This window comes from Lathamus discolor, chromosome Z, assembly GCF_037157495.1.
Source record: "Lathamus discolor isolate bLatDis1 chromosome Z, bLatDis1.hap1, whole genome shotgun sequence".
NCBI classification, from domain to species: domain Eukaryota; kingdom Metazoa; phylum Chordata; class Aves; order Psittaciformes; family Psittacidae; genus Lathamus; species Lathamus discolor.
The window spans coordinates 17,654,537-17,669,083 of record NC_088909.1 but is presented as its reverse complement, the minus strand read 5'-3'; the positions used below and the strand labels follow the sequence as shown (position 1 = coordinate 17,669,083).

At 37.9% G+C, this 14,547-nt stretch overlaps 1 protein-coding gene across 3 annotated transcripts in view; it reads right to left on the bottom strand.

Moving 5' to 3' along the window:
- Positions 1-4,099: 4,099 nt before the first annotated feature.
- CHD9 (chromodomain helicase DNA binding protein 9) overlaps positions 4,100-14,547 on the bottom strand; it is a 101,595-nt gene continuing 91,147 nt past the window's right edge. For all 3 annotated transcript variants that reach the window (XM_065661312.1, XM_065661314.1, XM_065661313.1), the window contains 5 exons: positions 12,571-12,710; positions 11,856-12,077; positions 10,902-11,030; positions 9,358-9,462; positions 4,100-7,518 (listed from right to left, as the gene is read on the bottom strand). In XM_065661312.1, coding sequence (XP_065517384.1) covers positions 6,664-7,518; positions 9,358-9,462; positions 10,902-11,030; positions 11,856-12,077; positions 12,571-12,710 — 1,451 coding nt within the window. In that variant the 3' untranslated portion in view covers positions 4,100-6,663. The remainder of the gene's footprint in view (positions 7,519-9,357; positions 9,463-10,901; positions 11,031-11,855; positions 12,078-12,570; positions 12,711-14,547) is intronic.

The window sequence follows — 14,547 nt, the reverse complement described above, 5'->3', positions numbered from 1 at the left end:
ATGGAGCAGTGAGAGCACCAGATGGCGCAGAGCCTGCAGTGGAAGCTGGCCTCCCTGGCCTGCCAGGACAACCTGGGGGTCTGGCCCATTCCACTGCAGCATTAAAAACTGATAGTTAGTTAGGCTGTAGATAATGTTGATATAAGGAAAACAAGTGCCTGGAAAACATAGGGTTAAGATACTTTTAACTTGACTTAGGTCTAAGATAGAGAACAATGTTTGTGTTGCAAGTCTGTGGTGTGATAACGGAATTTAGTAGTCTTACTAACAAGAGTGAATTATTTCTTTCCATCCTTCCAATGAGTGAATTATTTCTTACCATCCTTCTAATTATCAGTTTGGAGACAGTGACTCCTAAACATCTGCTAGCAGTTCTGCTTGCAGTAAGTTTTGTACTAAGGTCACACTGTTCTAAATCTTTGCCAGCTAACAGAAACTTACAGATATGGCTGGTTTCAGCTAGTTTTGTGATTACTGGGGCATCCAGCTGTTCCAAAGGTGAGAAGTGCACTGTGAGGAAGACTGCTTACTTCATCCTGAAGACCCCTGCCCACATGAGGAAGACTACTTACTTCATTGTGAAGACCCCTGCCCATGACCATCAGAGGGCAGTGTGCAAGCGTCAAAAGGGAGGAGACTTAGGATAATGAGTACCTAAACTAATTGTAATATCCTAATAAACTAATTGTAATATTGGGAAACCCAATGAATATGCATGTTTGTGTGTAATAAATATCTGCTTGCTTAACCCCTCGATGTGCAAGTTAGGAGGAGTGATCCCCCTCGCACCCAGAGCTGTAATAAACATACCTGCTTTATAACTCTCTTTAAGTTGTAGAGTCTGATTTTGTCCTTCAATGACTTAACACCTCTTTTTTTAACATGGAGGAGCTGTGAACTTTGCAGCGAGGCAGTGTGCTGATAGGATGCCCTGTGCCACTCCGAAGTCTGTCTGTAATACCGCAGGGCTTTCCTGTAAAGCTGCATTTACAGTATTCGTTAAAGCAATAACTTATTATGGTATTTTACTTAACAGTGACAAACATTAATCTACTCTTTCAAAATCTTTTGGATTTAAAAAAAAAAAAAAAAAGTAACAAACCCTCACAGTACTAAGAAGATAAAGCCTAGGTTAAAGGTGAAGTTATTATGCTTGATTATGCCTGCATTCATCCCTGTTTTTATGCATCCAGACTTTGTAAATAAATGGTTTGACAATTCTAGTATAGAAGACAAACTAAAAAAAGTTGGGTTTTTTTTTTTCATTTAAAAAATGCTGCTGAAAACTTTCACAAGGAACAATTTAGAGACACACCCTGAACGCTTTCATCCCTGAGGACTTCACTTTTTCCTCAGCTTGATCTCTCCTTTTTTTTTTTTCCATTTTTCCCCTTACAAAGCAGTTAGGATTTTATTCAAGACCATAGCAGTGTTCAACATCAGTACTGAAATAATGAGATATCCTCATCTGGCATGTTGATTGCTGGAATTGTTTCCACTACTGGATTCTGTAACTGTATGTGCCAACACTTAACAGCCATTAGCGCTACCACAAGTGTAGAACTCTCAACAAGAATACCACAGACATCCTCAGTTGGGTCCTTGACTGCTGCTAGCCTATGCTGCAATGAAATACATTTTTAAATTTTCAGAAAATTAGCTTATGAACATGCTATGGACTTCCGTATGAACTGAAGCATCAAATGGCTTTAGGGCTACATATTTGTTTTGTGCCGCCTCCACCAAGGTAATGTATGTCACACTGGGGAAGGCAGCCATGGGAAGCTGAGCAATTCAGACAGGCAGCACTCCAGAGACACAGGTGCTGTTTACAGCTCAGAACAACCAGTGAAACATTTCAAAGTACAGTTGCACAAAAATAAAGCAAATGGCTTCAAATTCTATCCTTGTGACTTTGGTAAAAAAACGTAGTTTCCTTGCAAAATACAAGAAACAGGTAGCAAAACTTGAGGCCAAACAAATGCTGTGCAGTCATAGCACAGGTCTGGACTTCACTGCCTTCAGTGTAGATGTGACAGATTTTTGAAATAGTGGCTAATATTGTCTACCTGCAGGGAGATGAAGTGGCCTCCTTTTTTTAAAGAAGCCTGAATGTTACCTGAAGTATAAAATATTCTACAAATTGAAGCTAAAATTTAAACTATGTAAGTCAAAGCGTTCTGGGCATGTAACTGTTCTGAACAGAGATACTTACCTGTGTGTACTTCCATTTCAAGACTTCAGCCCAGCCTGTCTGATAGAAATTTCTCCTTAATTCTTCGTATTTACTTCCAGTCTTCCTAGAATGCTGAGTTAAAAAATTAATTACAATAAAAAGATTTTTTAATAAGTTTTGGCAGGCTGGAACTTTAGACAGTAATAAATGATATAATTTACTGACACTAGAGGTATAATGCATGTCAACATCCTTCCTCTGTATATCTCCAGTATTTTCAAAGACTTATTTCACATGTACTTAATTACTACAACCTAGAAAAAAATTTCTCCTGAAATAATAGTTTTTCTAAGGGAAATGTTAATTGAAACTTACCTTTGTCATCAGAGACTCTTAACCATCAGAAGTCCCTGTATTTTTAATAGAAAAATGTCATTTTATGTTTAACGAGTGATTATAAAATATAGTGATTGAGATTTTCTCACTGTTTAGTTCTGGAATGATACCGTTTTTATTTCTTTTCCCTCTGACTGTTGGCAAAGGAGTGATACCACCTGCCTATATAACATGAGGGACATTTAGGTGAGGCAGGAGAGTAATTCTGGAGACTCCCGCAGCTACACTGGTAAAATGAATCTCGTCCATAGAATGTTCCAGAAATGCAGATGTAAAATACGAAATCCCAGTCAACTACATCAGTGTAAATCCCCTATTACACTGATACAGCTTTCTTATGTTGGGGATAATTACAGGTGTAACAGAACTACATCAGAAACTCTTTATACAACTATTAGTAACTTCCACTTCACAAGGAGTTTAACACTATGCTGCATCTTCACCACATACAGCAGTTACAGTTCATCTCACTACAGCTTAAATGCAGGCATTAAGAAGCACACATTCATTCTGAAGGTGTAACAGTACTGTCAGACAGACCAAAAAACTAGAAATATATTACCAATCATGTCAGAAATAATTTTCTTGTAGACAAGATACAACAAACAGAACACGAATTTGGCTGGGACACATTGTTAGTAATCTCATCTAATCATCCAGATAATGTTTCCAAAAAAAATTCACAGGAATGCAAGAAACTGAACACTAATACTGTGCCTAGATTATCTGTTCCTTGGAAAAAGTTTCACTGAAAAATAAGACCAGGTTGTATTTTTCATTTACAGGCTAAGAAGATTTGATTGTAAAATCAGAAGACATGATTTTCCTTGTTTTTGTTTTTTTAATTATTCCTATTTTTTAATCTATGATTTTTTATGATTTTTCTAGTAGACCTGCTAAAAATACATTAAAAAAAAAATACTATTAGGGCACCTGCAGGACTTCCAAGGAAAAAAGAAAGGAGAATGCGAGAACAACGCTCGTATGTGTATGTGTATTTATATCACCTGTGTACAGATTTGAGAAAGCAGCAGCTCAGACAGGATGATCATGATCTGAAGACAAAATTCAGACTGGAGTAAGAAGGATACCACTGAATCATTGAAGTGCAACGACAGATTAGAACAAGGTGGCACCTGACAGCCAGAAGACAACTTACTGTCAGGAGAAATGTCCAGGCCTGTATAAAATAGATGAAAAGTAACAGTAGTAAGTCCTGTGTACATAACTGAAAGACTTTGTAAGGCAAAATTTTAAAAGAAAGATTCAAAAGGTACTCCACTCACCATATATACTCCTTTCTGACTCTAGCTACTAAAAGGCTGGAACAACTGCTTACATTGTTTGTATGACAGCAGACTAACAGGGAATTGACTCCCAGAAAAACATCCTTGGTTTGATTTTTTTAAAGTCTTAATATTATATTTTAGAGCTTAACACTAAAACTTAACTTTTGCTGCTGAAAGCCACAGGTTTAATCCTTACACAGACAGCATTATTTTCATATATTGAGGCCAACATCATGGGTAGTCAAAGAATATGTTTAATAAAAAATAATTAAACTTCCATTTGCTCTATAGAACATCATAGAAAGTAATTCAATAAATTACAAATGACTTTTTAAGACGCTTGTTCAACTACAGAAAGCAAATTCAGACTACACAGAACACAACTGGCAAATATTGCAAATGTCCAAAAAAAACCTGGACTAAGACTTGGATCATGAAGCCTGAAACAAGGGATAGAAATACAAGGCAATAACAGCTAAGGTTCTTTTAGTAACTACCAACACACACTTTATCATCACCTTTGATATTCTTTTAACTTCAGTATTAGTGTAATTCTACTGAGGTTTCCTTATAACCCTTAACTTTATACAACCGTATTTGCATATAGTTTAATTGATAGTGGGACATTTTTTCCCCTTCTGGTTCAAACCGATTACAAATAAATCCAATATATTATGTTCAAGTCTACACCAGCCTTCATGACTTGAAACTGTAATTGCCTTACTACATAGAATCACTAGAATGGTAACCAAACTCACTTGACCATAATTAGGAAAATACTTTCTTTCATAAATCTGATATAAATTAGGGTTTAGCCACAAGATTTAGGATTTTGAGGGGGAGGGGTGGGAAGTGATGGCATTGTTGACATACTCCATCAGCAGACTGAGTTAATAACTGTGAAACTTTGGCTATTTCATAGATGCTTCCTAGTTAATTAAAAGTGCTATATTACAAAGGGCAAAATATTAAATAAGTAGGTTTGTTTTTTTTTTTCCCCATGATGAAGAATTGCTACCCCCTTCTCTTGGCAGTTTTTAATTTTCACTATTGCTAAGACACTGCATGAAGGGCCAAAAATCAGAATACTATTTGGGAAAATATGTAACCACCACAATCCAAATGGTACTTGTATAACTGTGTAATTACATGTAATACCGCTTCTAATCATGGGGCTAGTTATTTTGCACATAAACTTATATTTCATTGGTAAAGTTCTTGATAAAAAACAACACAGTTGTTTTACTGTACAAGCAAGCAACAGAACTATATCAAAATATACAGTTTTTTTATTATTTTTTAATTTATCCCTTTGTAAAGCTTTTTCAATGAACTTCTGCTAGTACCTGTATTTATTTTCTCTTAACACTTTCCTATTCTTGGACCACAAACGATGTAACCAAGGTCAACTGAAGTTTCAGTCAGTTCAGAACTTCCGTAAATGTGAATCTGGGCCTCAACTGTGTCAGAGTAATAGCAGCTTAAGAAGAAGGAGGAATCATATCACACATCAAATCTTACACAGATCTTATATAGTAAAGGGTTCTAAGGATTTGGACTTAGATGCCTTATGCCCTGTTACTGTGATTTCTAGGAATAATTTGTTTTCCTTACTATTCAAAGTGCTTTTTCTTCAGTGGGTAACTCAGCATAACATAGGAAGTGATACCCCAAAAATGATTTTGGGTAATATTTAATAGTCAGATTTAAATCTGCAGAGAAGTTTAAACTCAAAAGGAGTTCAAAACTATCTATATTTTATTTACCATTATTAAAACTGGTAACTCCAGGAGGCTTTATGACATAAAACACAAATAGAAATCTACACAAACAAAGCAAACAAACAATTTTTACATGAAGTATGCAGTGTTGAAAGGTCTTTTCAGTGGCACTTTATGACAGTTTGCCTCTTCTGAGTCTTGGGGAAACTACTGCTCATTTTGGGACTTTCAATTCTGCAGAGGGAGGCCAAAACTTTGCAAGGTGTAAACTAAATAGATCTACATGGTGCCAAGTAGCATGAGATAAGACAGTTTTTGCTCTAATTTCCCCTTACTGCTGTCAAAACAGTTGTAATAAGGGGAAAAAAACCCCAAACCCAACAGTCTTATCTCAAATAACTCGGATTTTAACATGATATACAGGATGTCTTTAGAAAACAAAACAAAACCTGAAAACAAGTAATCGAAACCAATGTAAACTTTCTAAACTAACTCAGCTGAGGTAACAGGTAGCCAGTTTAATTGGCTGATTGGGAAAAATTTATCTTCTTTTAAACACACTTGTACCTGAATTGGAAACAGCAGTGCATCACAACACTAGAGCATTTTCATGTAATTAAAGCAATGGATGGTGATGTAGATTCTACAGCTTTCATGACATTCATTAGCTGCCCAAATTATTGCTGAGTTTTGATCTGTAAATTATAAGTGTCGAGGAGGCTGTAAAACTATATTCAAATTAAATCAATAATATGCATAAAGTATTCTGTGTTCACTGCAAATATATTAAATATACAGCTCTTACTTGAGCATTATTTTCATAAAATTAACCCCCAACAAAATTATAATGCCTTTTGTTGTAATTTTACACCATTGTGTATTTGATAGTACATACAAGTTCAGAAACTTATGAACTTCAAGAAATATTACATGCAAAACGTCTCTGAAAGCAGTTTGCACTTCTAAACAAATACTGAAATGTTCGGTCAGTAAATCATTGATGCACTCAACACTGGGTTATTTACAATGAAATAAAGAATAAATTCAAAATCAGTTTATAATTTAAGTGCAGAGTCTTGTGTCAGTCTTCATCGCTAGAATCTGAATCCTCAGATGAAGACGATGTACTGTCAGATCCAGATGAAGCATCTGCTTTCTCTGAACCCTCATCTGTGCTGTTTTCATTGTGAGAGCTTGGCTCTGTTCCCCCTCTGTCTTCCTGATCTCTAACTCTAGAATTTTGCTCCTTTTCTTCCGTGGGCTTCGCTGAGCCTTTGTCATTGCTTTCACTGTTCTGTACATCAAAAATATTAGACTGAGACAAAGCTGGGATATGAAGATTAAGGCCTGGAGTGAGAAGCATCCCTGGGTAAAGTATGTTGGACAAAAGTAAAGGGTTAAGAGAGAGAGAATTGGCAGCTGCAGCAGCAGAGGATGTTGAGGGAGAACTTGAAAGAGAATTTTCACCACCAATATCTGTATTTTGGTCTTCTGTCCTTTCTTTCTTTGTGTCTGCCTCCTTTGAATCACTTCCCTTTTTTTCCTCTGAAACAGATTCTGTAGACTTTGTGAGAAGTCCTCCCATGCCTAGCAAGTTTGGTAATCCAGCCATCCCTGATAGCAGCATGGGGAACATGGCAGCCATGTTCTTTGCTTCTCCTCCAGCAGTTAAACCAGCTGGCATTCCCATTAATCCTGCTGTCACTTGCAGCGACTGCAGGTTTTGCTGTAAGGCCTGAAGACTGGACAGATCCACTCCGGGAAGCAATCCATTGGCTAGCAGAGGGTTAACTGATACGCCCGCAGCAGTGGCAGCTGCTGCGGCTGCTGTAGCCTTAGCAATCTCACTTTTGGGACGCCTTCCTCGCCGGCTCACTTCTTCCCGCACAACAGGTCCAGTGAGAATACGGTCAAACATGCCTTCGGGAAGAAATCCCTGCAAGAGACACATTGAGTATTTTTAGGATTTTGAGAGCTTACAGATGGAAAAGGAAGAGCAAACAAAAGACCCAAGTGTACAGTAGCATGGTCAAAGATTATGCTGGTATGTTAGCACAGCAGCTTCATCTCCAGACAGCTCACTGGAATTTGTGGTGACTCTGGGCTATCGCATCTCAAATGTCTGAACACCCATTTCCACAGTGAGATCTACACTGGTATCTTCTCAGACCCTCTGCTAACTCATCCCTAGAGGTCTGTTTGCAGAACAAGCCAAATACAGCTTATGATAGGAGTAATCTCAATTCAAGATTTAAACCAGCACTGCTTTACAGTATTACCACATTGAAATAATCTGTCAGTTTAATGAAAAAAAAAACCCACAACCAAAAAACCCCCCCTCTATTTAAAGTTAAATATAAATGTGTGATTGCACACAGACCAACAATCTCCGAGCTGTTTTTATTACTGCTAGTGTCTTTTTAACATCCTCTTATTTCACCTCATCCATAAACTTAAGAATGATCACTGAAGACTGAAGTTCTATTAGAATTTAGAGCACTTCTTTTTAGGGCTTGCGCAGTATTATTTCACCTATGTAAGCCCTCCTACCTAACAATGAAGAAGGATTTATAATGGACACTAATATTCTCTTTGAAATGCACCATCTCAAAAATTTCTCTTGGAAATGGCAACAGCAAGATCAACTATTACTCGCGTCCGTACTACAATAAAGCTTCTCACCTCCATACTACAATAAAGTCCCGTCGTCCCCCCCCCAGTAAATATCCCTAATTTAAACTAGCCTAATGAAACTGTGGATAACCACTAAATTCTAGAAGTAACTCTGATCTTATTTATACCTCTATTCACTGCAGTCTAATCCTGTTCCTAGTTACCTATTTTTCTACCAGAATGTCCCATAAGGGTACTGGAAAGACTGGCACTTAGAACTTCACAGAAAGATTACAGGTTCTGCTGACAGCAAACTAGAAAAAAGATTTACCCTGGTAATTTCTTTGCCAGAGGCTGAAGGTGTAGCATAAATATATTTTATAGCATAAACTACTATACTAATAGACATGTTAGTAGTCTATGTCTATTAGTTATTTAGTTTAGTTATTAGTCTATTAGTTAGTTACTAATAGGCATATTAGTATTACACTAATAGACATGTTAATAGACATGTAAGTAGGCGAGGAAAGAGACTTCACAAGGATATTGACAAAACCATCTTCACTTCTGTTAGACACATGGAATGAAGGATTAACTGGATTACGAGAAACCATTCTTTATTATACAACATAATTTCTTAAAATTCAAAATATGTTCTTATCTTCAAAACAGACGGAATGAACTCAGAACCATACACCCTATTTGAGCCAATGACTTAAAGAGATACCAGCTATATAATAGTAGTAGAAAATAGCTGTATTAATGCTTGGTTTAAATTTTTATTGAGTATAGTAATTTATTAAAGGTGCACAATGAAAGTTAATTAATTAAAAAGTAAAATAAATATTTAAAATTATATTAATCTTCCCAAACCTTCTAGGCTACATTTAAGAGATGAGAAAGCCACAGTACGATAGTGCTTTCACCCAAATCTCTAATTTGGGGTTACCTGCCACTGTCTTCCCTTCTTCCTACTCACAGCTGTGCCAATGACCCAGTTTAGGGAATTGAGCTGGCGGAAAAAAGCTAACATTGACTCACATTCCATGTTTAATATAATACCAGACATGAAAAACATGCCAAAAGGCATGCTTTTTTTCCTGCTTGCCATGTTTTTAAGATGTATTTCATGTCATTGTTATCTTGCTCTACAGATACTCACAGACTGTTTTACAACTTCTCCCCATTCAGGAGCCACTCCATACTCTGGATTTTCTTTCAAGAACCTGCACAAATCCTTCAGAGGGGGAGCAAAGGCACCCCCGACCTGGGAAACAGAAGGCGGAAGTCAGGAAATACTCATTCATATGAAGAAAAGGCAACAGTCACACCTGACACTGTTTCATTTTTTGCCTTTTATACAGAACAATACAAACCAAGTCTAACTTGAAATTATCAATGAGTACAAGACAGCTTTTCAGTGATTCCTTGTGGTATATGTGACATACTCTTGATTTGTTCTAAACCTACTAAACTCAAACTCATCTATTAAACTTGTACTTTGCAACTTCAATATTTCACATTCCGACTAATGTTTAATATTCGACATTATTCAGACATGGAATAAATGGAGGAACAACCCCATAAATAGAGAACAATAGTGGCCAAGTCTTAGCAAGAAGGTTGTTAACTACAATCCGGTTAAACATTTCCTTTGTCCACTAAACAGTCATATTCTATCCTCTCAGTCAAATTCTAAAAATACTTTTCTTAAGAGACTCTGCTTCTTTTGTGAATAATTTTTTTTTTTTTCCCATTCAAGAAAGGCAAAGTTAAGATTGCTAGACAGCATGTCCTAATGAAATCACAACAGGAAAGTCAGATTTCAAATTAATCACATTGTTCATACCCAGAAAGAAAGAAGAAATGGTAGAAAAAAGAAAGAAAAAAGAATTCCAGTTTCTACTGGGTTCTCTCTATGAACTGCAACTTAGCAACTCACATTTTCTAGGCCACTTTTGGTCTCTTCATTACCTGCTACTAGATGTAGAACTGAACTTAGAAAAGAAAATTAATCAAATTGAGTTTGGTGGTTCAGAAAAGTGCAGGACAGTTTGTAAGTAGGAAAATTAAGATTAATAAACTAACAAGATTCTCAATTATGGCATGGAGATTTATTAAGAGAAAAAATAAGCCATCACGAAAACACAGACTTTTAGAGCAAGCAGGGATCAAATCTCTCACTCCTTGATTGTCAGCTTTGAAAAGATTCCTCAGGGCATGGCTTACAGTAGAGCAGCCCTGGGGCTGTTTTTCAAGAGACTAGCACCACACAGGTTCCTCTCTAGAGCTGCTGTCTTATTGCACTGAAAAGATGAGAGACTCTCAAAATTCTGCCTAACCCTCCTCTACAGATGCACAAAGCTTCTGACCCTAATACAGTAGCATATAAACATTTCCTGCTTTCATTAGAACATGTATTTCAGTGGCCGTACCTCAAGGGCACAAATATTCCAATGTATTGTTTTCAGTTCTATCTGAACATAAACTACAGGGTATATTTCCAGCCATATCGTCTTACATATTTGCATAGTTGCAAAACATTTACAGAAAGATTGTGAGTGACTTTCTTGCTCTGTGCCAAAACTTTAAACCAAAACCCTTTCACTTATACACAGTATTTTAACAAGCGTAGTATATATCGTTCTTCTTTTTTGGCAACTTTTCATTTGGAGAACATCAGAATGGGAACAGTAAGATAAATACCTTTCTTGCATTTCTTCTATTTATGAGCTGAACACGTTCTTCACCAGTCAAACTATTAACATCCAGTTTATTCGGGTTTCGACAACGGTGTCTTTTTTGTTTGGGCCTCCCATCATGCAGCTGCATCCTCTGTTATGAAGGAATCAAAAAGCCCACTATCTTTCTGGTATAACTTTCAAAAATGCTAAGATACCTGTGCATTCTCTTGAGTTAGACATTCATATGAAGTCATCATCGATTTCAGAAATATTTTAGTGACAATACTAATTTACTAATCTCAATCATGTAATATGCAGCTCAGTAAACATCACTAAACCCTCTCACTGATGCCTCTACCCATTGCTTTATTTTAGTAATTTTCAGTTTTCAACAGTGCTTTAATTGTCAGGAATGTTGCTATTGTTTTATACTGTAACGTGTTTATGGAGAAATAAGGTTATTGTTCCAGACACTGTGTACACTGTTTTGTTACATTCTGTTCAACATTACCAAATCTCAGATTCAGAGGTAGCATGATGAGAGTATCATACTCACAGAAACATCACTACCATATAGCACCATAATGTAGGTGTGAGATACATCCCACAGTAAAGTCTTTAATCCCCTGGCATATCATTAAAAACGCTATTACACATTTTCAGCTCCTATCACTAGTGTCAGGGTAACATAGTTTTCGTATCTATTTTTTTTTTGATTTTTTTTTATCTTGAGTGACATTAGGCAAAGATCAAGTGTCTTTGCTTAGTATTCCTTTTTTTGGCAATTATGTCTTTGAAGGAGAAGGAAGGCTTTTGGAGCTTAAATATGTGAAAAGAAATTAACATTCTCCTTTTACTAAACACAGCAGAAGAACAAAGAAGGAGTAACTTCACCTAACATGGAATACAAACCCAAACACATTCTGTGAGAAATGTTTCACCGTTTAGCTGAAGCAGAGTTGAAAGGAATACTCACAGGAATACAAGCTCCTGAATCTTCAACATATCCAGGATGTTCTTTAAGCCACCTTTCCAAATCTCTCCTTTTGGGGGCATCATCACCTGCAAGCCTCGTTCCATCTTTTAGGTTAATAACAGGAACTGGACTGTCTGCATCAAGCATGCCTTGGGACTGTGTGTGAGTGAGTGCTGGGTTTATTCCTGAAGCAACTTGACTGGAGTTAATCCCCAGATTAACCTGGAGAAATTCAAGACATCTGATAAAGTTCTTCAAAGAAAACAAACCATCACAATTATTTCATATATTATACAATGAAGGTCACAGTCCTGCACATCATTATGCACACACTGAAGGACTGAGACTACTCGTACCATAAATAGGTCCCTTTAAATCATTGTACAATCAGGTCCTGTGACAGATGTTAAAGATGTCAGAAGGTGTTATTAGGTCAAACATCAAGTTTTTAATAACACGGTAATTACAGTTTGTCAAAACTAGAATTTACTTGCTAAAATTGTTACAAGTATTGAATATATCTAATATTTAGTAAAACTCCACCAGTTCTCATTTGTGTAGTAATGAAGTGTCAGTGGACAATTTCAGAAAAAGACCAAACCCAACAGTTTTGAATAATAAAGTTTTTGTTGTATGTTGACAGCTGGTTATGCTCAGTTAAGGGATTAACAGTAATTTGGACCTTATTCTTGGATACAAAGTCAAGTTTACTTACATGGTTAGGCTGTTTATTTCGGTTTATAAAGAGAACATCAACTCCTTCCACATTCTTCCTTCTTCCTCTTCTCTTTTTGACTGGAGGCTGACTGTCAGCTATCACTCCATTGGCACTGGCTATTAAGTGACCTGAAGTGCCTAATTAATAATGCAATAAAATGAGTGTCAGATGCTTGAATTGTTCATAACAAAGAATGTGGCTGAATAACAAAAGGAAATTAAATTACTTGAAATAGTGCAAGTGCATGTAATTTCTACATGTTATATAGAACAGAAATCACCTATTGTTTTATGACTGTTTAAAACACTATTAGTTTCAGGCTCTGAAAAGCCATTTTACCACCTAAGTTTCCTGTTACTGTGCTCCTACCCCCTTCAAATAAATCTGTACAGGGAGGAGGGCTTGTGAAACCTGATGACATCACATATGCACGGAGGCAGATACACCTCAATACATGTTTATAACAAGTTGGGGCCTACAAGGATGCTGAGGAGGGACACTTCATGAGGGACTGTAGTGATAGGACAAGAGGTAATGGATTCAAACTTAAACAGGGGAAGTTTAGGTTAGATATAAGGAAGAAGTTCTTCACTGTGAGGGTGGTGAGGCATTGGGATGGGTTGCCCAAGGAAGTTGTCAATGCTCCATCCCTGGCTGTGGTAAAAGCCAGGCTAGACAGAGCCTTGGGCGACATGGGTTAGTGCTAGGTGTCCCTGCCCATGGTAGGTCCCTTCAAACCCAAACCATTCTATGATTCTATGTTGAAAAAGAATAAGCAAGCACAAAATGCAAGTGAAGGGTAGGATATTTGTTTAAATGAAATCTCATCCCTGTATGTACACAACCTTAATGAACTGCAGTCTTTTATATCAGAAGCTGGCCTAAATCAAGTTCCCAACTCTAGTAATTCTGAGTATTTTAATCCAAATTGTAGCTGCTTACTTTAGCGTCATTTTCACTTGTCATAGAATCATAGAATAGTTAGGGTTGGAAAGGACCTCAAGATCATCTAGTTCCAATCCCCCTGCCATGGGCAGGGACACCTCACACTAAACCATCCCACCCAAGGCTTCATCCAACCTGGCCTTGAACACCGCCAGGGATGGAGCACTCAACCTCCCTGGGCAACCCATTCCAGTGCCTCACCACCCTAACAGGAAAGAATTTCCTCTTTATATCCAATCTAAACTTCCCCTCTTTAAGTTTTAACCCGTTACCCCTTGTCCTGTCACTACAGTCCCTGACGAAGAGTCCCTCCCCAGCATCCCTATAGGCCCCCTTCAGATACTGGAAGGCTGCTATGAGGTTTCCATGCAGCCTTCTCTTATCCAGGCTGAACAGCCCCAACTTTCTCAGCCTGTCTTCATACGGGAGGTGCTCCAGTCCCCTGATCATCCTCGTGGCCCTCCTCTGCACTTGTTCCAGCAGTTCCATGTCCTTTTTATGTTGAGGACACCAGAACTGCACACAATACTCCAGGTGAGGTCTCACAAGAGCAGAGTAGAGGGGCAGGATCACCTCTTTCGACCTGCTGGTCATGCTCCTTTTGATGCAGCCCAGGATACGGTTGGCTTTCTGGGCTGCGAGCGCACACTGAAGCTGGCTCATGTTCATTTTCTCATCGACCAGCACCCCCAAGTCCTTCTCTGCAGGGCTGCTCTGAATCTTCTTTGCCCAATCTGTAGCTGTGCCTGGGATTGCTCTGACCCAGGTGTAGGACCTTGCACTTGGCATGGTTGAACTTCATAAGGTTGTTATCAGCCCACCTTACAAGCGTGTCAAGGTCCCTCTGGATGGCATCCCTTCCCTCCAGGGTATCAACTGGACCACACAGCTTGATGTCATCGGCAAACTTGCTGAGGGCGCACTCAATCCCACTGTCCATCTCAGCGATGAAGATGTTAAACAAGACCGGTCCCAACACCGATCCCTGAGGGACACCACTCGTTACTGGTCTCCAGCCGGACATTGAGC